Genomic DNA, 24,686 nt, shown 5'->3' on the forward strand with positions numbered 1-24,686 from the left:
GAATGAAGCTTCTGTTATTTGACGTTGACATAATGTATACTAGGCAGTTCAGCACAGGTTCGTTACGGTCCTTTGACTTTATAAATCTGTAACCATCAATTCCAATTCCTTCCCCTCTTCTCCAACACTTCTTGGTTACCTAATCAACAGTTTTATTTATTTTTTATTTTTTTTAATCTTTCATGTCATTACCTTTCAATGGTTTGAAATTGAAATGGTAACATGTATCGAAAGAAATTGCTTCTAACCATCTAACCAACGTGGGATCTCACAGTACATCTATTTGGGTCCAGTGTTCTCGCTCCACTTATTTCTCTCTTCAATCAAGGTGGGGTTTCACATCCACATTGACTAATCAAAAGGAAGATCGTGAGTTACAGTGATCTCTTTGATCACCGTCAATACACCCATGTCCTCGCTCGCTGCACTGTTGATACACACAATCAATAGGTGCTGCCAACAAATATACACAATTTAAACCCAACTCTTGGTGAAGCAAGCGTTTCAATATGAAATCCACTCTCAAATTCAAACACTCCAGTGGGTGCAACCACTTTTCAATTATGTTGAACTCTGTGTTTTGCCTTCTTAATCTGAATCTTTCCCTTTTGTTCAATATCAATACCTAATCCGCCAAACTCAAACAACTTCATTTTCTTTTTTTCCTATATAAACTCAACTCCCCACCCTTCTCTTCCAATCCATCGCTGCTTTTTTCTTCTTAATTACGATAATAACACATTGGGGTTTGTGCTGATCAGCTATGGCGGCTGGACCATCGCTCACTCCCAATTGGCTTGCCGTTTTGCTTCTGTTTGCTTCGGCGGCCTTGTCCTTGGCCCACCCACAAACACATCGCCATCAATTTGTTGTATGTTTTTCTTTCCTTCATTTGGGTTCTGCTCCTTTACTTTCTTCCATTGCTGTTTTTAATATTAAGAACTAAACAATGCAGATTCAAGCCACGCCAGTGAAGAGGCTGTGCAAAACCCACAATGCCATTACCGTGAACGGGCAGTTCCCGGGGCCGACATTGGAGGTCAATAATGGCGATACTCTCATCGTCAATGTCATCAACAAGGCCAAATACAACGTCACAATTCACTGGTAACTCCTTCAACAGATTTGTTTTAATATATTCGTTTCGACTAAGATAATAATCGTTGTTGTTGCAATTGTAGGCATGGGATTAGGCAGCTTAGAACTGGGTGGGCGGATGGACCTGAATTCGTGACTCAGTGCCCAATCCGACCCGGAGGAAGCTATACTTACAGGTAGAGATAACTCGAAATAATATAATATAAGACTTAGCTTAACTTATAACTAAAAAGATTTAATTTTTGTAACATTATGAATGAATAATGCAGATTTACGGTACAAGGACAAGAAGGGACTCTATGGTGGCATGCTCATAGCTCATGGCTTCGGGCCACTGTTTATGGCGCCTTGATCATCCGCCCTAGACGTGGAGATTCCTTCCCTTTCCCCAAACCGAACCGCGAAGCAATACTTCTAATGGGTAATTAATCACTTTTATTATTTCCTAATTGGTCTTAATCTTTATTATAATCTCTCTTTTGGCGATGATTAGGCGAATGGTGGGATGCAAACCCCATTGACGTGGTGCGACAGGCCACAAGAACAGGAGCAGCTCCTAATGTCTCCGATGCTTACACTTTCAATGGTCAACCCGGTGACTTTTACAACTGCTCTAGCAAAGGTAGAACAATTTTCAGTTGGGTCGGTTAGGAATCACAAACATATTGTACTCTTTGAACATAAATTAGTCAACGGCAATCCTCGGCAGAGTCATGACCGATGACACTCTGTTTAATGATTATGCAGATACCGTAGTCGTGAATATAGACTCTGGCGAGACCAATCTGCTCAGGGTGGTGAACTCTGCCCTGAACCAGGCGCTATTTTTTACGGTGGCTAACCACAAGCTGACGGTGGTCGGAGCCGACGCCTCGTACACGAAGCCCTTCACCACCTCTGTTCTGATGCTGGGCCCGGGCCAAACCACTGACGTTTTAATCTCCGGCAACCAGGTCCCCAACCGGTACTACATAGCGGCACGTGCGTACCAAAGCGCCCAAAACGCACCATTTGGCAATACCACCACCACGGCCATTCTCAGCTACAAATCTGCCCCTTGCGCCGCCAAGAAAGGGTGCGCGTCGATCAAACCAATCATGCCATCCCTCCCTGCATACAACGACACCGCCACCGTCACTGCCTTCAGCAAGAAATTCCGCAGCCCAAGACCGGTCCCAGTCCCGACCAAAATCGACGAGAGTCTGTTCTTCACCATCGGTTTAGGACTCAACAATTGCCCACGTAATTTCAAATCGAGCCAATGCCAAGGCCCCAACGGTACTCGTTTCACGGCCAGTATGAACAACGTGTCCTTTGTTCTTCCTTCGAATATCTCAATTCTTCAAGCCTTCCAACAGAGGATTCCGGGCGTAGTCACCCCTGATTTTCCAGCTAACCCACCGGTGAAATTCGATTACACCGGTAACGTCAGCCAGTCACTTTTTCAACCGGTTCCCGGTACTAAAGGGTACAGATTGAAATACGGGTCGAGAGTACAAGTTGTGTTGCAAGACACTAGTATCGTAACCCCCGAAAATCACCCGATCCATCTCCATGGCTACGATTTTTACATCATCGCCGAGGGATTCGGAAATTTCAACCCGAAAACCGATACTAAAAAATTCAACCTCGTTGACCCTCCTCTTAGAAACACGGTGGCCGTCCCCACCAATGGCTGGGCCGTCATCCGATTCGTCGCCGACAATCCAGGTGCTTGGATAATGCACTGTCACTTCGACGTGCATATCACGTGGGGACTGGCAATGGTGTTTCTGGTGGATAACGGCGTCGGACAGTTGCAGTCGATAGAAGCTCCCCCGCCGGATCTCCCGATATGCTAAGCTCACCAAAGCACCAATTTTTGCATACCCATTTAAAGGGCTTTCCTTTTATTATTATAATAATCCTTTAAATTCGAATTAGTTTGTGAATTCTGGGCATAGCATATGCTCTGTTTCACTGTTCTCTTGTATTTTTCTCATAAGATATAGTTTGAAATTCAAATTGATATTCGATATGGAATCAATCTATGAACGAAAGTATATGAAATTCCAATATTTAGCAAAAATATCTGAAATTAAACTATGATTTCTCTAATTAAATGCGGCTGCCGAAATGGCGGAAGTTTAAGCACTTCCCAACGTAGTTCAATTCGCCACACCATCGATGACATAAAAGAAAATGCTATATTTACACATCAACCTTCGGAAATGTCATGTAATAGCTTGACGTGGCATTGACTGAACTATACAACGTGGTCCAATAAATTAGCGCAACGTGGCACGAAATATAATACAGCTAAAAAATAAGGGCATCATGTTCTGTTGCTAATGGGAGACTATCGCATACACGTACCACCCCACGTGCCGGATGTCGAGAGCATAAGCCTACTTTTATGGGAAAGCTAAACCTTTATATAATAGATTAATATTAGATTATAAGTTTTTGTTTATTTGTTTATTTGTGAAAGTATTTAATAAGTTTTAAAATTTTAAATTTTGTAATCTTTCGTATTATTTAGATTTTATCAAATTAATTTATCTATTACATAATTTAAAACTTAATAAACTCTTTTACTTAATAATAAATACATTAAAAAAGGCAAATTTAAACTTTTGTTGAGATTATACGTATGATTAGAAAAACAAAAAATAAAAATAAAAATAAAAACGGATGATCATTTAACGTTATATGTACCCGTCCAACGCGTGTACGGGTACTTAAAATTTTATTTTCCGTTTCATTTTACGCATTCCCGTTAAGTATACAATTACTCGGCAAGGAAGAGAGAGACCCTTGAGGTCGGGAAACTTCTGGTGCCACGTGCCAGCTGTCAAGATTTATAAAGAGCCACGAAGCGACTAGGAAATTGCCACGTGGTCATTATTTTATTAATCCTGAGGCTGAGGATAAATATCAGAAGCATCTAGAGAAGGCTATAAATACCTTTCTCCTCCATTTTCAAGGGAGATTTTAATACTTGTGGATTCCTAAAACAAAAAATCTTCTTCGTTCAGAACAATTTTGAGCAGCGAAACCAGTGTTAACAAAAGAGGAAAAGGAAAAAGGAAAAAGGTTGAGAGAATTTGAAGAAAAGAAGAGAAGAAATTGCGTGCTTCGAGAGGTGTTCTTCATCTCGTATGACACCAGAGACGATCGAGAGGTTGGTTTCTTCAAATTTCCTTTTCATTATTTGTAAATATTCGTGTTCTTCTTCTTCTTCCAGTGTGGAATTTATACTTGATTTGCTGCTTTCCTGCATCGAATTTCAATCTCGAATTCTGATTTTGAGTCCTTGAGATTGTTTTTTGGGGTTTATCAATTTGGACGCGGAGTTGCTTAGAAATTAGGTTTCCGGCTTATTCTGGGAGTTTCTTTCTTTCTTCCTCCTCATGAAGATGTTTATTCTACAAAATGTGTAGATTTCAGGAACATTTATTTCCCTTCGCTTTCCTTGTTTTAATATTGTTTCAATACTTGGGGCTCAAGGAATCTGTGGGTTTTATTTTACTTTTTTTTTCGCCTGATTACCTGGGGCTCAAGAAATTCGAGGGTTTTAATTACACAAAACGCTCTACTTACTTTTTTCATTTCTAGGAAGTTGCAATTGTTTGGGGGCGAACTAATATTTTCACTTGCTAAGCAATCGGCACACTGTTCTCTGATTTCTTCGATTTCAGTTGAAAGTTGTCAAGAAAATGGGTCTCAGTGATCAATATTCTGATGCAATTTCTTTACCTACCAATTCCATTAGGAAGAGGAAGTCACGGAGTAGACGGGATCGATCGACCGTGGCTGAGACGCTCGCTAAGTGGAAAGCTTATAACGAATGTGCTGATTCTTGTAATGATGAAGACAAGCCAATTCGTAAAGCTCCAGCAAAAGGGTCTAAGAAGGGATGTATGAAAGGCAAAGGGGGACCCTTAAATTCACAATGCAAATATAGAGGTGTGAGGCAGAGGACATGGGGCAAATGGGTTGCAGAGATCCGTGAACCTAACAGAGGGAGTAGGCTGTGGCTTGGTACCTTCCCGACAGCCATTGAAGCTGCTCTTGCCTACGACGAGGCTGCAAGGACGATGTACGGCGAGACAGCTCGTTTAAACCTTCCCAACATTAAAAACAGAGGGCAGCTACAGGGGATTCTTTTGGAGGATTACTTGGGGCTGCGGAACTCCGATTCTTCAACCGCTACTTCCACATGTTCTGGATCGACAATCACGACGTCGAACCAATCTGAGGTCTGTGTGCCTGAGGAGTTCACACTGAGGCTACCCTCAAACGTTAAGATTGAAGATGGAGAAGGTGAGTCGAGGACCTGGGATCACTCCGGTCACATTCCGACTACGATGTGCTTAGAGAATCCAGTGAAACATGAAGATGTGGAAGCTAAATATCTCGAGCATCACAATAATCAAACAGTTCTACCGGATACTGAGTTACCTAGTTGGGATCAGCTGCAGAACTTTCAAATGGACGTGATGTTTGAGCCGAGAATCGGGGATCAGGCCGATGACACTGCGAAGCCGATGAGCGTGGAGAAGAAGCAAGTGAAAAATGAAGATAACGATGCTAAACATCTGGATCAGGGAAATGATCAAACAGTCTCCGCAGGAACCAAGATTCCTAGTGTGGATGACTTGCAAAACTTCCAAATGGACGAAATGTTTGATGTGGACGAGCTTCTAGGCCTAATAAATAGTGATTGCTTGTATGATCCAAGCATCTTGCAGGGCAATGTAGATGGTTTTAACAGCACAGCGCCTTCCCAAGTCGGCGATCACGGGTCTGAGAAGCCATCAAGTTTGTCATATCAGTTCCAAAACCCCGACGCGAAGCTGCTTGGAAGCCTCCAACACATGGAGCAATCTCCGGCGGATGTCGACTACAGATTTGATTTCTTGAAGCAGGGGAGGGAGGAGGATATGAATGCCGCAGCAGATGAGTACATAAGATACCTGAATTATGAGATGGATGATATGGGATTTTGAAGGGAGGTTGTGACAGATTAGGAGTTAGAAAAAAGAAAAAGAACAAACTTGCTGACCGCTTTGTATCTTTGTTGTGTAAAATATGTTTAGTATTTGAAGCTGACAGATTCTCCATAGGTTTTAGTTTGGAGAATATGCAATTCCCTTCTGATCTGGGAATCCGTCACTGAGATCTTCATTTAGATCTAACTAGCTTATTTCAACGAGTTCAATAAAATTTTGGCTGCATGGCAGTTCGTCGATTCCAAATTATGTTGTCCTGGTTTTCCCCTTGGTTCTGTATTTAGTTCTTCATCCCACATCGAATTTGGTTCTGGTTTTCCTCTTTTTTCTGATCTAAATAAAAGAAAGACAAGTTGTCGGACAACTTGGACATAGGATGCACCGCGAGGCTACCTTTTTCTAACACTTTTTTTTTTTTTAATTTAATTTTACCGTATATAAATCATCGGTTTAGCTTCAACTCTTAGGCAACCAACTATAAACATATAATAGCCGCCGTTTGATTTCATTTGTTGGCACAAAAAAGAAAAAATAAAATAAATAAATAATCCCATTTGCATTGATTAATAATGTTCACTGATTAAACAAATTGAATTTTATTTTGTTCAGAAACATATTGAATTTGAAAAATAATTAATGGATTAAATACTTCTTTACATGTTGGAATGTTAGGGGTTAGGTGGAGGCCGAGCTCATCTTCTTTATTTTCACAAATTTAAGACAGCTTCTATGGGAAGGTTTTCACACTCTACTTTGTTTTCACTGTCATCTTAAAACAATCTCTGGAATAGAGATGTTTCTACGCTCTGTCTCATTCCTCAAACACTATCGAATATATCTAATTAGTTAAGATCCAATTTTATATTTTATATGGTATTTTCTTAATTTAGTGGAGAAAGAAAAAGGGAAGATGTGCCTGCATTTCTTTATTAATTAATTGCTTATTGTCATTATAAATACGGAAACTATTATCTAATAATGAAGATAATTTTAATATGAGGGTATCTTTCTTATAAAAACGTCATTAATTAATATCCAATGCTTATTTACATATTATTTTAATTTCTCTAAATTTTAAACTTCCATAATTGGTGCTTATATTCAACATTTAAATATATGATATATGATTTGGTCATATTGTATACTATTTTTTGAAATAAAAAAGATAATAAGTGGAGGGAAATGGGGATGGCAAAGTTGAAGTTTGAATTAGAACTATGGTGGATTTAATTGCAGACGGAGTCCAAACAAGGGCTTGCAAGTTGCCCATCCCACTTGCAATTCCACGCAACGGCAGCAGCTAAAAGTAGGTTGCTAATAACAGCAAATTTCCTCCCAACTGGATCTCATCAATTCTATTTTACATTTAAATGCCGCTAAACCGAACCCATTATACATTATATATCACCTCTTTCTTCTCTAATTATGTTTATTTCTGAATCCTTGACCTCTCAGACGATTGAACATGCCGTCGTCTCTTCAATTCTACCGCCGCACCGCCACTTTCAATTGTCATCACGCATCCATTAACCCAAAACCCCACTTCGTTCTGCCGCCGTGCACGGTTGCCGACCACAACCATGCGGTGGCGTCCCACCAGTGTGGTTCCGTCGTGGTGCAGACCATCGACGCTCCGGTGGCTGTCGTTTGGTCGTTGGTTCGGCGGTTTGACAACCCACAAACGTACAAGCAGTTTCTAAAGAGCTGCCGAATCATCGAGGGGGACGGCGAAACGGTTGGAACGGTCCGTGAAGTGCATGTGGTGTCGGGTCTGCCAGCGCTGTCGAGTAAAGAGCGGTTGGAGATTATAGACCACGAAAACCACGTGCTGAGCTTCAGCATCGTGGGAGGTGACCACCGGTTGAAAAACTACCGGTCGGTGACGAGCCTACACGTGTCAGCGGGAGGCGGAGGAACGGTGGTGGTGGAGTCGTACGTGGTGGATGTGCCGCCTGGAAATACAGAGGAGGAAACTTGCGTGTTCGTGAATACGATTGTGCGGTGCAATTTACAGTCGTTGGCTCAATTATCAGAGAAAATTACCAAAACAAAAACGAAAAACCTATAAAATAGGCATTATAATTCTTAATTTGTTTTTTTTTTGTTCTTTACTTTTTGAAATTTATGGAAAAAAAATGAGACCCTTCTTTTTGTTTTGTGTTGGATGATGAAAGTCTCACTTCCCTTCATTTAGATAATGACCATGATTTTATAAACAAAAAAATACTTAATTGGTGTGAGGTCTAGTAGAGAAGCCAAAAGCAAAGTCATGAAAGCTTATGTTCGTCTAACCTCTCGTTTTTACCGCTAAAAATGAAAATAGAATGTGAAAATAGGAATAAATATAGAAATAAATGAAGTGAAATAATATGAATAAATATAGAAATAAATGAAGTGAAATAATTAAGGGTAAAAAAAAAAAAAAAACCAATAAATTTGGGTTTGAAGTAATTGGAATTTTGATTAAAAATTGATAATTTATTTATTTTCGATGATCCCGAAAACGTGGACGGAGGGATCTAGAGGGAAGATATTGAGTAGGACCATTGCTGCCCCAGCTGCGGAGCTCAATTGGTGTTCTTCACTCACTACCCAACCAGATATTCAGGCGGTTAACGGCCCCTCTTCTCTCTTAAATTCTTTATACTCTTTTTTTTCCCGATGTTCTTGAAGCCAAGCATATGCTTCCGGAATCTTTTCCTTATCCTTTTTCCAATTTCAATTTCGAATTTTCATTTTAATTTCGTAAGCCTCTGAAAATTCTCGCTCGCCCCCCTTCTTCTCTATTCCTGCTGTCAACAATGGCGCAGGCACAGCCTGTGCTTCACCATAACCACCATTTCCCCTTCTCTTTGACTTCCAAAACCTTGCATTTTTCACTTCGCTTTGCAAGACCTCCTCTCACTCTCGTTTCTTCTTCTTCTTCGTCTTCGTCTTTGTCGTCGTCGTCTTCTTCTTCTTCTTCTTCTTCTTCTGGTTATGTACATTTACCACGGGTTTCTACAGCTCCGGTTGATTACGCGCCACCAGCTCCCGAATACGACTTTGAACAGGAGATTGTTAGGCTGAGAGGTCTTTGTACTAAGCTCTCTAAAAGGAAGAGCATCAAGGAGAAGTTGAAAGTGATTGACCGTGATTACAGAGTCAAACAATTCTTCAATTCTCGACGAAACTGGTTCTGTAGGGTTTTGCCTGCGCTCAATTTGGATCCCTACGACTGCTTCTTGCTCAAGTGCTTGGTTGCGGCAGGGCAAGAACATGTTCTTAGTTTAGGGATTGAGTCAGTGGAGGGTGAATTTGAGACTGCAAGGGGTTTGGTGAAGCACGCGCTTTTTTCGCTTGTGGAAATGATTGAGAAGTTTGATGTAAATGGTAATGGTGGTCGTGAGGGATTTGGGAAGGGGGGAATGGTTCTGGAGAAGGAAGAGCTTGGTGACTTGAAAAAGCTCTTAACCAATTTAGGAGAGATTGAACAATTTTACGATTGCATTGGAGGAATCATCGGGTGAGTTCTCTATGTTCATGTGTTGATATTTTCCGATTCTCCAATGATTTTCGAATTACTGTTTGTAATATCAAAATAACATGGCAGATAAAAATTACTATTTTGAGAATGCACGTTTGTTTTGCAGGTATCAGATTAAAGTACTGGAGCTTCTTGCCAGTTCAAAACCTGAAAGATACTCCAAGAATTGGTCTGGCCAAATGAAGCAGGCAATGGATTGTGAATTTTTGAAGATTCATGCACCCAATGGTCCTGATCTTTCTAAAAATATAGAATACGCATCTCAAGCAGCACTGTGGGGAATTGAGGTTAGTATTCTAACACATGAATGATTAAATAAATATATTGAACTGTGATTGATAATATTTGATTCCCTTTTAGGGTTTACCTGAGTTGGGTGAAATTTATCCTTTGGGAGGCGCTGCTGATAGGCTTGGTTTGGTAGATCCTGATACAGGAGAGTGCCTTCCAGCAGCAATGCTTTCTTATTGTGGCAGGACTTTATTGGAAGGTCTTATAAGAGATCTTCAGGTATATATAACATGTGATCTGATTGATAAAATAATTAGTTCGCATTTAATAATTGGTTGGATATGATAGGTCTCACATGTGTTTAATTTCAACTTTTTTTATCCGAAGGCTAGAGAATTCTTGTACAACAAGATCTATGGGAAACAATGCATTACACCTGTTGCAATTATGACAAGTTCAGCTAAGAATAATCACAAAAGGATTGTGTCTCTTTGTGAAAGATTTGGATGGTTTGGAAGGGGTCGGTCGAACTTCCAACTCTTTGAGCAGGTTTATCCATCGAAAATTTCAGATATGAAAAGACAATATTTCTCAGTTGAATCTTTTTTTTTTTTTTTTCTGGAATTCTAAAGATCTGTAAATCTTAATACATGTATTTCAGCCTCTGGTTCCAGCCATTGGTGCAGATGATGGATTGTGGTTAGTTACAAAATCTTTCACTCCTTTATGCAAGCCTGGTGGTCATGGTGTTATATGGAAGCTTGCACATGACAAAGGTATCTTTAAGTGGTTTTATGACCATGGAAGAAAAGGTGCAACGGTTAGACAAGTCAGGTAAGATATAGCTATCATAAGTTGAATTATTTAATTTCTTATAACTGGAGGCTTATACTCGATGTAGACTCTAATGACCTTGTAGTAATGTTGCGGCAGCTACAGATCTGACCCTATTGGCCTTGTCAGGAATTGGTTTGCGCAAAAAAAAGGTAAGCTTGAAGCATGAAAAACAAATATACTTTTTATTCCAGTATTGCAAATAGTAATCAACCGTATTTGATGTTGGGTTATGATCATGTCCCACAATGTGTTACTTGCTGAAGGATTAACTTCAACTTCTGGCTCAAAATTTCAATTCTACAGAAGATGGTGCTGTTTATCGGTCTATTCAAGCCTGTGGTAGCTTGTGATGTCAGTTAATAGCATAAGTCGTATGGACAATATGGTGCAATTTGCACAGTTGGATTCAGTATATATGTTCGATTATCCTTGGTAGTGGGTGTGTGATTGTGAGTACACTAACGAGACCTGCATTAACACGCCCACAAATCTAATTTTTTATTAGTTTCCAGTTATCATCCTCATGCATGTTAGAATATGTTGTTGATTATATGACATTAAGCAGTATGCACAATGCAGTCATTTATCTGTAAGTGATGTATGGTTACCATTAATCTACGATGCACAGAAGGAATGGAAGGGATGTCTTCTAATATCTCAAAAGATGATTCATGAATTTGTACATTTTTCTCCCCTAGACTTATTGATTATTTACTTCTTGGAAAATTGTACCCTTGATTTGATTGAACTCGTACTGATTTGAGACGTAGTCTACTTCTTCATATCTTCATCATCAGAATTGTATGGGTTGCAGAAACTAGGCTTTGCATCTTGTAAGAGGACCACAGGCGCTACAGAAGGAATGAATGTTTTGATTGAGAGGAAGAATCTTGATGGGATGTGGGAATACGGTCTGTCATGCATTGAGTACACCGAATTTGAGAAGTATGGGATCACAGAAGGATCTCATTCTCCAGTCAGGTGGACGACATCTATCTGTTCAATTTTTTTTTTTGATCCATTAGTCATTCAATTTTAGTAATTTGACCTTTTGTGGAGGGTAGACGTGAGACTGCAATCCTCGTAACCGTGTATGTCCTTGTATGTCTCAAATATGCATGAAAGCTTATATGTATATATATCCACATTTTGGCAGTCATGTTCGATGTCGGTTTTTGCACTTGATATCAGTTCTTTGGTAATCTCAGAAAAAGGGAAAGATTTTTTTTTTTTTTTTTTTTTTGATAGGTTTGAATAAGCTAACCTTGTTTATTTGTTGTAGTCTGCAGGAGTCGTTCCCTGCTAACACAAACATCTTATATGTGGATTTGCATTCTGTGGAGTCGGTGATGTCAAGTAATAGTGAAAAGAGTTTGCCAGGAATGGTGCTAAACTTAAAAAAGCCTGTTGCATATTTTGACCAGTTTGGAAGAAAGCATAGGTATATAATTCAACAAATAGCTGGTGCTTCATATACTTTACTTGATCAAATATAAAGTGTTGAGTTCTAATGTCAAAATTACTTCATCCAACGGATGCATCTCTCCATCTTCCTGATAAAAACTAATTTTTCTTCATGCACTGTTAGTGTTTCTGGAGGTCGACTAGAATGCACCATGCAGAACATTGCAGACAGCTTCTTTAATACAAGTTCATCTCAATGTTATAATGATGTAGAAGGTATCAATGCTACTTTTTTGTACAATTGTAAATGCAAACATCATTACCTTCCATCTGTCATTTTCCGTGATATCGAACTACATATATCACCAGACATACTGGATACTTTCATTGTGTACAATGAGCGAAGAAGGGTCACATCTTCTGCTAAAAGGACAAGAAAGCATGCTAGTGAGTCCTTACATCAGGTAATGCTTTTTAGTTGATTGCTTATGTGATGGATGATTTTTTAGTGTAGAAATTAGATTAAACAATTCCTGTTAGATGATTGTATTTCTTCATGGCAATAGTGTAGACCTGGACAAAAGTTTTTGTCCTAATCCGTATAACCAAGTTCTGAATTTCCTGGGGGGGGATTGTGGCATGAAGTATGTTCGAACCTCCCCATGAGATTTAATGATTGAACCTGAATAGCAGTTGATAAATATATATTTTTTAATATTTAAATTTGTGCAGACTCCAGATGGTGCACTTTTGGATATCTTGCGAAATGCACATGATCTTCTTTCACGGTGTAATATTGAAGTTCCTGTGGTACGTAATGTTAATCTTCAATCTGTGGAATGTATCGTANCAATTTTTTTTTTTTTTTTTTTTTTCCTTCTAATTTTTGTAGATTATCCTTTTAAAAAAATTTCGAAGTCTAAAACCTGTTTAAGAAGATATTTTCTATCTCCTGTCTTCATTTATTAGTTTACAGACATAACACATTTGAATCAAGTTATACTTGGAAAAGAAACAGTTAATGATTATATAATAACAATAATATTTAAAATAAACATGAAGGCTGTTCTAGGAGCTGATTACACAAATTATCTTACTTTTAAACATGTCTTCTAAACAGACCCCAAAATTGCTTTACTCGTTCTTTCTGCTTGGAAGCTATGACTTCATAATGGAATATCTTGTTCATTTCCGTTCATGCTTAACTAATCCTTCCTATGACAGGTTGAAAGTAATGACATGTATGTTGATTCTGGACCACCATATCTCATACTTCTACATCCAGCACTGGGCCCGCTTTGGGAGGTTGCTAGACAGAAGGTAAGAGTTTCAGTATCTGATTATCGAAAACATCATTTTTTTGGAATGTGCCCCAATTCTCTGTGCCTCTGCCTCTCCCTCTCTCTGAAATAGTATTGGCTACGCATTCCTTCCCCTCTGTAATTTTGAGGCTTGACTGCAGTTCTAAGTGTAGTTTTGTGTTTCTGAAGTAAACGACACTTTTGAGATATGTAAATGATCTGACCTGGTTTGAGTAGATATAGTTTTTCAGCTGTATATTTCACTGATGATTGTAACCCTATTTGGATATATCATATCTCAGTTCTCTGGTGGTTCGATATCAAAGGGCTCTGAGTTGCAAGTTGAGGTTGCAGAGTTCTTGTGGAGGAATGTTCAGGTACGATGCCCGATTCTAGCTGGGAATAGATTGCCCTTACACAAGTCTCTCACATATTCTTGCACACCAAGGACATACACTAGTGAAGTGAATTCATGAAGCTGATCTAGTTCTTCCGATTCCAGCTTGATGGGAGTTTGATTGTATTGTCTGAAAATGTTATGGGCTCAATGAAGATCGATGAAAATGGTGAATCATTAATCCGCTATGGACAAAGGTCTTTATAATTTTTGCGTTATAATTCTTTTTGTTTGAGAATTATTGTTTTGGTTCTGAGCAAGTTCATCTGGTTAGGTGTGGAAGATGTAAATTGGAGAATGTCAAGGTGCTGAATAAGGGAATTGACTGGAATGCTGAAGACAATATTTACTGGAAGCTTGAGGTGCAGCGGCATGAAGGATGCAAGATCATTTTGCATGGAAATGCTGAATTTGAGGCAACGAATGTTGTTTTACAGGTTTGTTCATATATGAATACAGTATTCAGCTTCCATAAACCGTACGGACTGACACATTTACTTATTGGAGGAACTGGGCGTTGAATAAGACCTAATTACAAACTTGTAATACCCCAAACCTACCGCTAGCAAATATTGTCCTCTTTGGACTTATCCTTTTGGGCTTTCCCTCGGACCCTTTCGGGCTTTCCCTCAAGGTTTTTAAAACGCGTCTACTAGGCAGAGGTTTCTACACCCTTATAAACAATGTTTCGTTTTCCTCCCCAACCGATGTGGGATCTCTCAATACACCTTCCTTCGGAGCCAGCGTCCTCGCTAGCACTCGTTCTCTTCTCCAATCGATGTGGGACCTCCCAATCCACCCCCTTCGGGACCCAGTGTCCTTGCTGGCACACCACCTCGTTCCACCCCCTTCGGAGTTCAACCTCCTCGCTGGCATATCGGCCGGTGTTTGGCTCTGATCCCATTTGTAATAAGCCCAAGCCCACCACTAGCAGAGATTGTCCTCTTTGGGCCTTCCCTTTCGGACTTCCCCTCAAGGTTTTTAAAACGCGTCTACTAGAGAGAAGTTTCCACACCTTTATAAACAATGCTTCATTCTCCTCCCCAACCAACGTGGAATCTCACAAAACCCATACACATACAAGATTTATCGATAGCTATCTACAGACTGAAGAATTATCTGCTTTATTGGTGTCAAACGTAATTATCTGACCATTGAAAATATAATTGCTCGTGCTCTGCAGGGTAATCATGTATTTGAAGTCCCAGATGGCTACAAATTGATAATTGCACCAGGAACTTCAGGTAGATTCTACATCTTTTCTATTTTGGGGGAAACTGTATTTTTTCTGTTTCACATTAGAGTTGAACATTTCCAAAAGTTGGGAATATGCAATATCTCCCTCATCTTTTTATCTTCCAAATTCTCAGGTTTCGAAGCTCAATTAGATCCGATCGAGCTTGATAAGCAGGATACTGGAAGTTGGTGCTGGAACTACAAAATAGAAGGTTCTCATATCAAGCTGGAGTATGTGGAGCTGTAGGTTGCCTACGAAATAACTCAACACCATGCCCCTTTGTGAATGATGGTTCACTGATGGTCTTCTTCATAATAATGTAGCGGAACAGATCAGTTTGGTTAAACAGAACTTAACCACTCTCATCTACCCACCCCTCACCCCTCACCCCTCAACACACAAAAAAATAAAGAAAAAAATATAAAAAAATCCTGCAATTTTTTGCATTAATCCTGTAAATCAAATGTAAGAAGTGGACGCCGAGCCAATGGAATTGTGTGCAGTGGATTACATTAGCAAATAGAAAGCTCCATTCTATTAAGTATTCTTTATTGTTGAACAGTTAAACAAAACTGTGATCGCAAACTATTAATTATATAACTTTAAGTTCAATTGAAAAACTCACCATTTCCACGAGTTTGCACAAATATATACTTCTGCAAGATTATCTATACATTCTGCATTTCAACATGGCTGAGATTGAAAGCAGCAACTGTTTAGCAGTCTGAGCAATGCATCAGCTTTTCTTCTGGCCTTCAATGATCCATCTGCGGCCAAGCTTTGTAGAGAAGGGATACTTCGAGGATTTAGCATCAAGCGCCTTGCAACTTCCTCTCCTCCATCCTTGCACAGCCCCAATAACAGTGTAATTGAACTCTCTTTCCCTTTTGGAGAACCAAATCTTAAAAGATCAATGAGCGAAGGCACTAAAACTCTACTGTTTCTTATCTCCTGCAGCCCTTCTGAGCAACCCATAACCAGGGAGAGCGCCTGCAAGGCTTCATCTGTTATGCCTGCCTTGTCATCTGTTAGCAAGTCAATCAGCAATGGCACTGCCCCAGCAACTACGATACAAGTTTTGTTGGCACTGTAAAGTGCTAGATTGCAAAGTGCAGTGGCGGCATCTCGCTTCCCGACTGGATTGCCTTCCTTCAGGAGCCTCACCAATGCCGGTATGGCTTTCGGACTCGCCCCTATTGTTATTTTGAACTCGTCTACCATGGTTAGGCTAAATAATGTTGCTGCAGCATTTTCTCTTGCTTCCATTGTTTTCCCTGATTCTAAGATGTGTGTTATGTTGTCTATCGCCCCTGCTGCCACTATCAGGATCTTGTTGTTGTTGAAGATTGCAAGGTTGAACAATGCAGTCACTGCATTTTCTTCAATCCTTGGATCACCGGATTTCAACAGCGTCACCAGAAACGGTATCGCTCCTGCTTCGGCAATCATCCTTCGGTTATCCATTCCACTTTTTGCTAGTAACCGGAGCTCATATGCAGCTTGTCTTTGAATATCTGGTGACCCTGTTGCAAGTTTTCCCACCAGAAACTCGGCTGTCATTTTGACAGTGTCGGAAGCTGCTTTGGATGCAGAAATGTGATCGATCGGTTCATCAGAAGGGTAACTTTTTCTGTTGCTTCTCTCCAACTCGTAGGAAGAATATGGTTTTGTAGGTTCATTCATACTAATGTTGTTTTCTTGGCACCACTGTTGCATCAAACTCTTGAGTGCATAATTTGGTATGAGGGCCATATGAATTAGCCTCTGATTACTCTTGGGACATACATGATGCCCTGAGTCAATCCATTGGGCTATTGAATAACGATCGTAAGTATGTCCGGACGATACAATTACAGGGTCTCTCATGAAATCTAGTGAAATGGGGCAGCGAAAATCGTCTGGAATTGGAACCATTGATTTAGAAGAAGATGAATGATCTAAATGCTTGTTTGAGTGTTGAAACTGTAAGTTGAATGTTTCCTCAGCATTCTCATTTTCTTTCGTACTGAAGATCACTGTTTTGGAATGCATAACAAGAGAGATGAGATTGTTTATGTTAGAAACCACAGTTATTCCACCTGCTCCTGCTTGTTTAAAGGCTTCTGCCTCTAGTTTTGATATTTCTTCATCACAATCCATCAGGCTTCTCAGCCCAACACTACTGAAAATCTCTTCGACTTTTCCCACTTCTGCCAAACTTTTGTTCTTGTAGTTCCTCTCCTTGTTTTTGCTCACTAGTTGAAGAAGCTCATCTCTTCTTTGAATCTCTCGAGCATTGGCTGAAAACTCCAATCGCTTAGCTTGCCTGTGAAGAAGCTCCACTTGTTCTCTCGTATCATCTGTTAATTTAAGCAAGCTGAGAGGTAAAATATCAAGTACCCTCCCAATCTCCTTCACTAGCTGATAAAACTGATTGGAAATCGTCTCAGTCTGTAGTAAGCTCCATAGACAGCTTCCTTCCTCGCAGCTTTGAATCAGAATCTTAACTCTTCGGATTACAGAAAAGAGTTCAGTGAGACAAAGAATGGAAGATAGAGGAAGAGCACAATTTGATTCTTGAACCTCTTCAAATAAGAAAGCAAGGAGCTTGATTCTTCTTCTCATGGTTGAGATAGTCCTAGCCTGCACAAAAGGAGAGTTCTCCTCAAAGGCAACTTCATTGGATAGAAGAATTAGTGATTGCAGCAGAGACCCAGAAGGCAAAAGGCCTGAAGAAGCTGCCATCATTGGGGAAAGAGCAACATCCATGGCCGTTCTCACTCCATGAATAGACTCTCTATTCATAGAGTTTATCAAGATTACATTATGTCAGACATAGATTCCTAGGAGGAAAGCTTCAAAACTCCTTCAAACCTGAAAATGATTAAATTCATTGGAAGAGTTTTGTGTTTTGGCAGTCTCTGTTTGTTTGGCTGACTGTATGGACAATAGGAGAACTTCTGGGTAGCTGCCATTTGGAGCAATTTCCTGCCTCCTCAAAATAGTCAGATCCCCAACCAATTTTATATCTTCAAAACCATGCATTACTTGCACCACACTAACTTTGTCAAACTATATGCAGGTGGGTTGACTTTTCTAAAGTGGGCTTCAAGAGAAAAGCCCAATGATAAAGCCCAACTTCACTTGTCTCTTCATTATATGGGTCCTACAGAAATGTTGAGTCGTACAAACGCAGTCCAAAGCAAGGGGGCCTACGCAAATTAGTGGAAGAGGAGGAAAGCAGCATAAAGAAGAGTTACAGTAAACCACACCAAACAGAGACCGCAAATTCAACATCCCCCAACCATGCTCTGTTTTTCCATTGCCCAAACAAGCCATTTCTCTCTGTTTTTTGAAACTCTGCTTTGGGGAAAACGACGACCATTCTTTAACAAGTGGGTTCTGGGAATTCCATTATCGTCCTTGTCCAACACTTTGTTTGATGGGACTGTTTGTATCCCTTCAGCACTTCCTTTCACTCGAGCAAGCACCCCTGTTCCTGTATTGTACCAGTCTTTTGGCAGCTACACCGACCACAAAAATGATGTCTCATCCTAAGTTAGGAGCACAAATAATGGCACCCCCCATGTTCTTTAATTCCCACTTCTCATAAAACTATTTAAAGTGTTTCTTCTTTTTCCTTGAATACTCTCTTTCAAGCTTTCAATCCTGCATTTACTCTTCAAACCCCACAACCAATTCAGGCCCCACCCCCTCTATCGCCTCATTTTTCACTTACTCCCCAACCAATCCTTTATATGTATATAAATACACATCCTCTGTTGCAAAGAATATGAATATGATATTCTTTTTTATTGACATGATGAAGAAGGAGCAGCCATGAGAGGTTGCCATGAGACTCGCTCTTCTTCTTCTTGTGCAGCCTGCAAATTGCTCAAGAGAAGATGCACTCCCACTTGTATATTTGCGCCTTATTTTCGGTCTGATGAGCCTAAGAAGTTTGCCAAAGTTCATAAGGTTTTTGGGGCCAGTAATGTGAGCAAGATTCTGACTGAGGTGCCTGAGGAGCAGAGAGAGGACACTGTGAACTCTTTGGCTTATGAGGCTGAGGCCAGGCTGAGGGACCCTGTTTATGGCTGCATCGGTGCCATAGCTCTGTTGCAGACTAAAATGGTGGAGCTTCAACATGATCTTGCCATTGCCAAAGCTCGCCTTGCTCGTTATGCTGATTCTGATCATAATTATAACTCCTTTTCTTCTTCTTCTTCTTCTTCTTCTTCTTCTTCTTCTTCTCCTTCTTCTTCTTCTTTGGGTGTTTTGGAAAATTGTGTTGTTAATATGCCTTATGGTGGATTGAGCATCGCTGCAGGGCAGAGCTCTTCCGCAATCACCCAATATGGATATTTATGTGACTTCACCCACTTTCCTTATCCATTTAAAGCTTGAAACTTTGAGCTCTGTCTCTCTGTCTCTCTGTCTCTATCATCACAACTTGATTGTAGTTGAGAATTTCTTGTTATGATATTCGATTGTACGAGCATATAAGTAGAGTAAGCAGTTCATGATATGGTTATAATTCTCATAAAAAGGAGAAAGAAGCATTCATGAAGGGCATCCATGGGATGGGATGGGATGGGATGGAATTGCTGGTTGCAGGTTCAATGGAAGAGGAGCTTTGAAATTGTAAAAGATTGGGACTCGTGGTCGTGGTCTGAAACTATCATGATTGGGCCAAGAAAAATGAGACTGGGCCCGAAAACCTGTTGGGCCCTCCAAGCCCAGATCTTATCTTCTCAGTTCCCATTCATTGAACCGGACAAGATTGATTTGAAAGGAAAACAAAGAATTAAGATAAGCACATTAACTAGGATCGACAACAATACAAGATAAGCACTTTCGTTACCGCGATTCGTGAGCCCCGTAAGCGCCCCCGCAAGAGCCTCCGTACTTCCTCCACCGCTGAAGACGCCGCCCATGCCTACGGACCGTGCCGCCACCATCCTCTACAGTTACCGAGCACAACTCAGTCTTCTCCTTCTCCTCCATGGCCTCCTCTCTCCCCGTTGTGCCCTCTCCGCAATCCTCTTCCTCTTCTAATTATTAAGTATTGTTTTCTTAGACATAAAAATTTAGTGTAACCAATTTAAAACATAATACTAAATTAAATTAACAAAAATACGTATATTTTAGTTTTTAAAAAATAATTTAAATTACAAAATTCGGTTTCTAGGCATGTATTTTGTAGTATTGGGCCATTTCGATGAGTTACAAGGCCCAAAAACGGCCCGAAGTGGCCCATTAAAATTCAACTTTAAATTAGGGTTTTGTTCATGTGTATATAAATCCGAAGCCGTAGCATCCAGAACGTAGTCGATCCTGTCACTCGCCTCGTTTGCGGGACCAGTGTTGTTTCTTGGCTGATCGGTTAGCAGGTCTTCAACATGAGGGCTAAGGTAAGTTTCCAAGTATTGGAATGAAGGATTTTTTTTACTCGTATTGCTTGGTTCCACGATAAATATTTCTTGTTGTTTTGTTTTTTTTCTTTCGATTATCAGTGGAAGAAGAAGAGAATGAGGAGATTGAAGAGGAAGCGTCGAAAGATGAGGCAAAGATCTAAGTAGTTTGTGTCTGTTTTAAATAAAAAGAGAATCGTTCTTTTAGTCGTTACTGATATAGGACGAGTAATAGTTGAATTCTTGTGTTTCTGTTGGATTTTTATCGAGTTTTTTTTTTATAGTTTCAATGTGCAATTTTGTTCGACTTAATCACTCTGAGATCTACATTATTGAATTCACTGTCTGGAGTTTTTTAAACGTCGGTTGAATGGTATGCTTGTTTTCCCCATTCATTTCTATAGTTTTTCTTCGTGATCCAATCATGAAACCGCAACCTAAATTGCTTGTCAACATGAACGGTATTAGCAGTGACCTGTTCTGGCATTCCATTGCTGCAAGCATGTAAACGCCTTAATTAATCGCGTTTAAGATTGGAGTCGATCCTTCCTGCTTTGTTACCCTTAGAATATACTGATCGATGTCAAAATAGCTTCTGTGTAGTGTCCCGAAGATAGTGTTCAAATCAAACGATTAGTTTCAAATGAGTTCATGCACTCGGCAGAAGATTACTTTGGGCCAATACTCCCCTCCATTATTTTATCTTTAGACGTATTCTGATGTTTTGAACTTTCTAAATCTTCTGCTTTACATGAACTGATTAATTGGGTTTTAGTTGCCTGTGTTGGATTTAATCTCAGTTTTATCAGTGACGGCGGATTAATTTTATATATTTGTTAAGTGTATAATTAATCTTTGAAGTGGAAATGCCGAGGACTATGTTTTGTAACAGAGTGTTCATATTAGAAAGGAATACAAGGTTGGACAGGATCAAGCTAGTATGGCATAAGGATGAATAACAATGTTTTCATTCAACGCCTTATAATTGCAACTCTCTGGTCATTCAGATTAGAGCCTTTTTTTTAGCACTGGCAAATGAGATGATGCCATTATTTATTCATGTATGCATGTTTGTCCAACTTGGGATAGCCGATTGCTTCCCTGTTTTCTATTTGGTTAGATTCAGTTTTGGGAGTGAAGGAAAAATTCATATCTTATACGTTTGTAAGCATAACAAGTGAGACAAAGCGTGGTATGCTGATCTCCTTTCTACCATTTTTTATCAGATGATAAAGACATGAACTTAGTTTCAATTTTAAATTTTATAGTGATGTTCAATCCAAATGTAACGTTTTCTTTACCGATCATCTACGTACACATCTCAGTTTCGATCAAAGTAGAGTTTTGGATTTGTTTACCGGTATGTCCTCAAGAAATAGCTATCTGCATTGCTACAAGAAAAAATGAACTCGATGAGACTGAGAATGTGCTATATCGGCGACTGACCCAGGACGTGTTCATATGGATTTCACCCTATCTACTTTTTTCCAACTATGAGTCCAACTGCAAAGCTCCCTCTTTTCACGTGAGAGACGGTTGTTGCTGTGCTTCCACAGCTTCAATTCTCCATAATCTTTCTTCACGAGGCTCTGGTTTTTACTCTCTTAATCTTTTGTTCAATCCATTGTGATTGTATTATTGTAGCATCAGTGTCACTCAACAGAGCCGGTGTGGGGTGTTCCCAACTAAATTATTGAAGAAGAAGAAAGATTACTGGGAATAATGAGAAGGGAGGAAGAACCTCTGTCGTTTACTTCTAATACGATAGGTTGAAGCACTCGACGACGATGACAATCGACTTAAAACTAATTTAAGAGACTGCTGAACAGTGTTTAAGCAGACACTTTTTTCACCATCTTTATTGCCAAGGACAAGTATGCTTTTAATGCGGCCACCAACACTAGCCATATCAGCCCTTATTGTGGTGAGCCTCAGCCCCTTGATCACTTGGATGAGCTCTGTGAACAGTTCTGGTCGATCGTCGCAGCTCACTGATACCTTAATCTCAATATTGTTCCTGCTGTGGTCTTCAACCATGGTGGAGTCAATAGTTACTTCATCCATGTCTGTTGGGACTGTCATGTTCTTGCTGGCTTCCATTGCTTTTCGCTTCAGATCTTTCACTTGATCGATCGCGCTTCCCAACAGAGCTGCCTTATCCATCTGCCATACAAACAAACAAAGAAGATGAGTCTCTGAGCATGGGATCTGTTATCAACTAGGAGAATGGAAAAGTAGATGCTTTTTGCTATGTTCAGTGTTTCTGGTCATCCCAGTTAGAAAGAGAAAGGTAGAGAGAGAGAGAGAGAGAGAGAGAGAGAGAGAGAGAGAGAGAGACAAGATTACCTTATCAGATTTGGGAATGAGTTTCCGAAGGGTTGCAAGCTGAGCATTGATTCTGTCCCTACGCCTCTTTTCCGCTTGGCTATGGCTCTTGGAAGCAGAAGCTGCTCTGTCTTCACCAATAATTCCTTCTACTGGAGTCGAAAACGAAGGGAACCCATCAATCCGAAGCTCTGTTGAGCTTGAAGGCTGAGGATTAATCATCCATGGAAGACGCAGAGAAGGTTCAGGGCTTGAATCTAGCCCCTCAGGCTTATCCCAGTTATCCTCCATAACTGATGCAGAAGGGGAGGCAGGGCCAGTCTTCTTAAATCCGTCTCGAAGTTTAGTTTTTATGGTTGCATCTGGAGAGCTACTGTTGATTGCACTAATAACAACAATAATAATAATAATGTGTGTGATCTTTATATCTTGATGGTGATTGGTGTGATGTCCAATAGCCTTTAATTCGTCAAACCGAAAATCATTTTTGGCTGTGTATGGCTGTCGTTTCAGTTTGAAGTTTCCGTTTTTCCCTCTGATAAAGCTAAGCCTCCACGATCTGATCAATTAAAGATTGTCCTTATGTAAAACCATTACCCACCAAATTTAAATCATTGTTTTCAGCAAAGAAAAAAAAAATGAAACATAGCCATAAACAGAGCACACCAAGGAACTCGACTAATTGTTGGATCTAACGAGATCCCAATCCCATATTGCCCTGGAAACAGAGGCAGATCCAAAGGATCTTTGATTTTGGGATGAACTATCACAGAAAATTTCCATCTCCATACAGAATCAACTCCGACCCATTTGGACTTATGGCAAGTTCTTTTATGGGTTTGCGTCAAAAAACCTTCTTTCCCTTACAATCCCATCTATACACTATCAGTTTAGTACTCTAAAATTCCCAGTACTGTGTCTTTAAACATAGGATCTATTTTTCTCTTCCCCTTCCAAGATAAGGTCATACAGATTTATTATGAAAAGAATATCTCGAGACATAAAAATAGAAAAACAACCAAGACTGAGAGTTTCAGGATATAATACTGAATATTTCCATTATGGAGGCTGAAAATGGAGCCCAGCACTTTACACTCCATACCAACAGGTCCTCCATGTTTCCAAGTAACTTATGCATCTTTTTGTAGGCGACTTTTCATGTAGCTTTGTGGATGTGCCTGTTAACAGTTACAGTAGTGTAAAAGATTAGAAAGAGGGAAAGAAGAAACCCTCAAACAACTTTACCAACTAAAGCATCTTCTCTTGAATAGGATTCCCAGAGAGAGAGAGAGCCTGACCTTAGCGGCTTGTTCAGAAAGAATCGGTGGTCTTTGTTGACAGAAGAAGGAAACAACAAAGCTTGAACTGCAATGCAAAAAGGGGGGCCATAATGTAGGGCCCCGTTTTGCACAAACCATGTAATTGAATGTATTAAAGATTGATACGACTTCTGATCAACTACTCGAAATTGCAAAAGTCCCATCTCAAAATCATGTGGGGGCCATAATTTCCCGTCTTTTTGCACTAATTTGAAGAGAAGACGAGTGTGGGGGGTTGCTTCAGGTAGATGAGAAGAGAGTGTGGTGTGTGGATGGGGATTGGGTTGAGACGAATAATTTCGTCGGCAACAGACATACGAGAAAAATGTGCCAAATCATAATAATAATAATATAACTCCATCAACGTGCTCCTGTCCACCATATAATTGACATCTCCTTCGCAGCCGCAACTATATACAACTTATGTGAACCATACGACTCTCTCTCTCTCTCTCTCTCTCTCATAAGTTTAGATTATCAAAAAGTTCTACCAATTCAGAACAATTCACTGTTTGTTCCTAGACGTACACAATCGGGTTATAAACTTAGAAGTTAGTGGACCCTGGTCTACTTGCAACTACCCGCATGTGCATCTATTTAAAGGCGAGAACACTGGCTAAACTA

At 40.0% G+C, this 24,686-nt stretch overlaps 7 protein-coding genes across 9 annotated transcripts; 5 read left to right on the top strand and 2 right to left on the bottom strand.

Annotated features, from left to right (window-relative positions):
• The first annotated feature begins 726 nt into the window (after positions 1 to 726).
• LOC111809161 (laccase-12-like) lies at positions 727 to 3,127 on the top strand. Its single transcript, XM_023695537.1, has 6 exons — positions 727 to 871; positions 956 to 1,107; positions 1,182 to 1,274; positions 1,368 to 1,519; positions 1,592 to 1,720; positions 1,846 to 3,127. The coding sequence occupies exons 1-6, from the start codon at positions 764 to 766 to the stop codon at positions 2,937 to 2,939; spliced, it is 1,728 nt and encodes a 575-aa protein (XP_023551305.1). The 5' UTR covers positions 727 to 763; the 3' UTR covers positions 2,940 to 3,127.
• Positions 3,128 to 4,060: 933 nt separating this feature from the next.
• On the top strand, positions 4,061 to 6,371 carry LOC111808198 (dehydration-responsive element-binding protein 2C-like). 2 transcript variants are annotated; one of them, XM_023694041.1, is made up of 2 exons: positions 4,061 to 4,261; positions 4,779 to 6,371. In XM_023694041.1, the coding sequence occupies exon 2, from the start codon at positions 4,797 to 4,799 to the stop codon at positions 6,087 to 6,089; it is 1,293 nt and encodes a 430-aa protein (XP_023549809.1). In that variant the 5' UTR covers positions 4,061 to 4,261; positions 4,779 to 4,796; the 3' UTR covers positions 6,090 to 6,371. The 2 variants fall into 2 exon arrangements, with proteins under 2 accessions (XP_023549809.1, XP_023549810.1); XM_023694042.1 differs by having other exon boundaries at positions 4,853 to 6,371.
• A 945-nt stretch (positions 6,372 to 7,316) lies between these two features.
• On the top strand, positions 7,317 to 8,160 carry LOC111808212 (abscisic acid receptor PYL12-like). The gene is made up of 2 exons (XM_023694057.1): positions 7,317 to 7,398; positions 7,548 to 8,160. Exon 2 carries the CDS (start codon positions 7,558 to 7,560, stop codon positions 8,158 to 8,160), a length of 603 nt encoding a protein of 200 aa, XP_023549825.1. The 5' UTR covers positions 7,317 to 7,398; positions 7,548 to 7,557.
• Positions 8,161 to 8,637: 477 nt separating this feature from the next.
• Positions 8,638 to 15,645, top strand: LOC111808209 (UTP--glucose-1-phosphate uridylyltransferase 3, chloroplastic). The gene is made up of 17 exons (XM_023694054.1): positions 8,638 to 9,597; positions 9,725 to 9,905; positions 9,979 to 10,128; positions 10,237 to 10,398; positions 10,511 to 10,683; positions 10,769 to 10,835; positions 11,501 to 11,667; positions 11,969 to 12,127; positions 12,275 to 12,366; positions 12,460 to 12,554; positions 12,823 to 12,900; positions 13,315 to 13,410; positions 13,694 to 13,768; positions 13,894 to 13,985; positions 14,063 to 14,225; positions 14,972 to 15,032; positions 15,159 to 15,645. Exons 1-17 carry the CDS (start codon positions 8,894 to 8,896, stop codon positions 15,269 to 15,271), a joined length of 2,628 nt encoding a protein of 875 aa, XP_023549822.1. The 5' UTR covers positions 8,638 to 8,893; the 3' UTR covers positions 15,272 to 15,645.
• LOC111808210 (U-box domain-containing protein 1-like) lies at positions 15,538 to 17,938 on the bottom strand. The gene has a single exon (XM_023694055.1). The coding sequence runs from the start codon at positions 17,807 to 17,809 to the stop codon at positions 15,710 to 15,712; it is 2,100 nt and encodes a 699-aa protein (XP_023549823.1). The 5' UTR covers positions 17,810 to 17,938; the 3' UTR covers positions 15,538 to 15,709.
• Positions 17,939 to 18,805: 867 nt separating this feature from the next.
• On the top strand, positions 18,806 to 20,778 carry LOC111808214 (LOB domain-containing protein 21-like). Of its 2 annotated transcripts, XM_023694059.1 has the most exons (3): positions 18,806 to 19,218; positions 19,264 to 20,418; positions 20,521 to 20,778. In XM_023694059.1, the coding sequence occupies exons 1-2, from the start codon at positions 18,845 to 18,847 to the stop codon at positions 19,409 to 19,411; spliced, it is 522 nt and encodes a 173-aa protein (XP_023549827.1). In that variant the 5' UTR covers positions 18,806 to 18,844; the 3' UTR covers positions 19,412 to 20,418; positions 20,521 to 20,778. The 2 variants fall into 2 exon arrangements, with proteins under 2 accessions (XP_023549827.1, XP_023549826.1); XM_023694058.1 differs by having other exon boundaries at positions 18,806 to 20,418.
• Positions 20,779 to 21,661: 883 nt separating this feature from the next.
• Positions 21,662 to 24,147, bottom strand: LOC111808211 (transcription factor bHLH51-like). The gene is made up of 4 exons (XM_023694056.1): positions 24,042 to 24,147; positions 23,791 to 23,921; positions 22,765 to 23,302; positions 21,662 to 22,581 (listed from the first exon to the last, which is right to left on the bottom strand). The coding sequence occupies exons 2-4, from the start codon at positions 23,841 to 23,843 to the stop codon at positions 22,129 to 22,131; spliced, it is 1,044 nt and encodes a 347-aa protein (XP_023549824.1). The 5' UTR covers positions 23,844 to 23,921; positions 24,042 to 24,147; the 3' UTR covers positions 21,662 to 22,128.
• Between the last annotated feature and the right edge of the window lie 539 nt (positions 24,148 to 24,686).

This window comes from Cucurbita pepo, chromosome LG13 (genome assembly GCF_002806865.2).
Source record: "Cucurbita pepo subsp. pepo cultivar mu-cu-16 chromosome LG13, ASM280686v2, whole genome shotgun sequence".
Lineage (NCBI taxonomy): Eukaryota > Viridiplantae > Streptophyta > Magnoliopsida > Cucurbitales > Cucurbitaceae > Cucurbita > Cucurbita pepo.

Bases quoted from the DNA above. Each gene is read 5' to 3' on its own strand.
- LOC111809161 (XM_023695537.1), top strand. From the start codon at position 764: ATGGCGGCTGGACCATCGCTCACTCCCAATTGGCTTGCCGTTTTGCTT. The intron at 872-955 runs GTATGTTTTTCT...TAAACAATGCAG, and splicing joins CACATCGCCATCAATTTGTT to ATTCAAGCCACGCCAGTGAA. The intron at 1,520-1,591 runs GTAATTAATCAC...GGCGATGATTAG, and splicing joins CGAAGCAATACTTCTAATGG to GCGAATGGTGGGATGCAAAC.
- LOC111808198 (XM_023694041.1), top strand. From the start codon at position 4,797: ATGGGTCTCAGTGATCAATATTCTGATGCAATTTCTTTACCTACCAAT.
- LOC111808212 (XM_023694057.1), top strand. From the start codon at position 7,558: ATGCCGTCGTCTCTTCAATTCTACCGCCGCACCGCCACTTTCAATTGT.
- LOC111808209 (XM_023694054.1), top strand. From the start codon at position 8,894: ATGGCGCAGGCACAGCCTGTGCTTCACCATAACCACCATTTCCCCTTC. The intron at 10,129-10,236 runs GTATATATAACA...TTTTATCCGAAG, and splicing joins GTCTTATAAGAGATCTTCAG to GCTAGAGAATTCTTGTACAA. The intron at 12,555-12,822 runs GTAATGCTTTTT...AAATTTGTGCAG, and splicing joins CTAGTGAGTCCTTACATCAG to ACTCCAGATGGTGCACTTTT.
- LOC111808210 (XM_023694055.1), bottom strand. From the start codon at position 17,809: ATGAATAGAGAGTCTATTCATGGAGTGAGAACGGCCATGGATGTTGCT.
- LOC111808214 (XM_023694058.1), top strand. From the start codon at position 18,845: ATGAGAGGTTGCCATGAGACTCGCTCTTCTTCTTCTTGTGCAGCCTGC.
- LOC111808211 (XM_023694056.1), bottom strand. From the start codon at position 23,843: ATGGAGTGTAAAGTGCTGGGCTCCATTTTCAGCCTCCATAATGGAAAT. The intron at 23,303-23,790 runs GTATTATATCCT...TTAATTGATCAG, and splicing joins CTCCATAATGGAAATATTCA to ATCGTGGAGGCTTAGCTTTA. The intron at 22,582-22,764 runs GTAATCTTGTCT...TTTGTATGGCAG, and splicing joins TCATTCCCAAATCTGATAAG to ATGGATAAGGCAGCTCTGTT.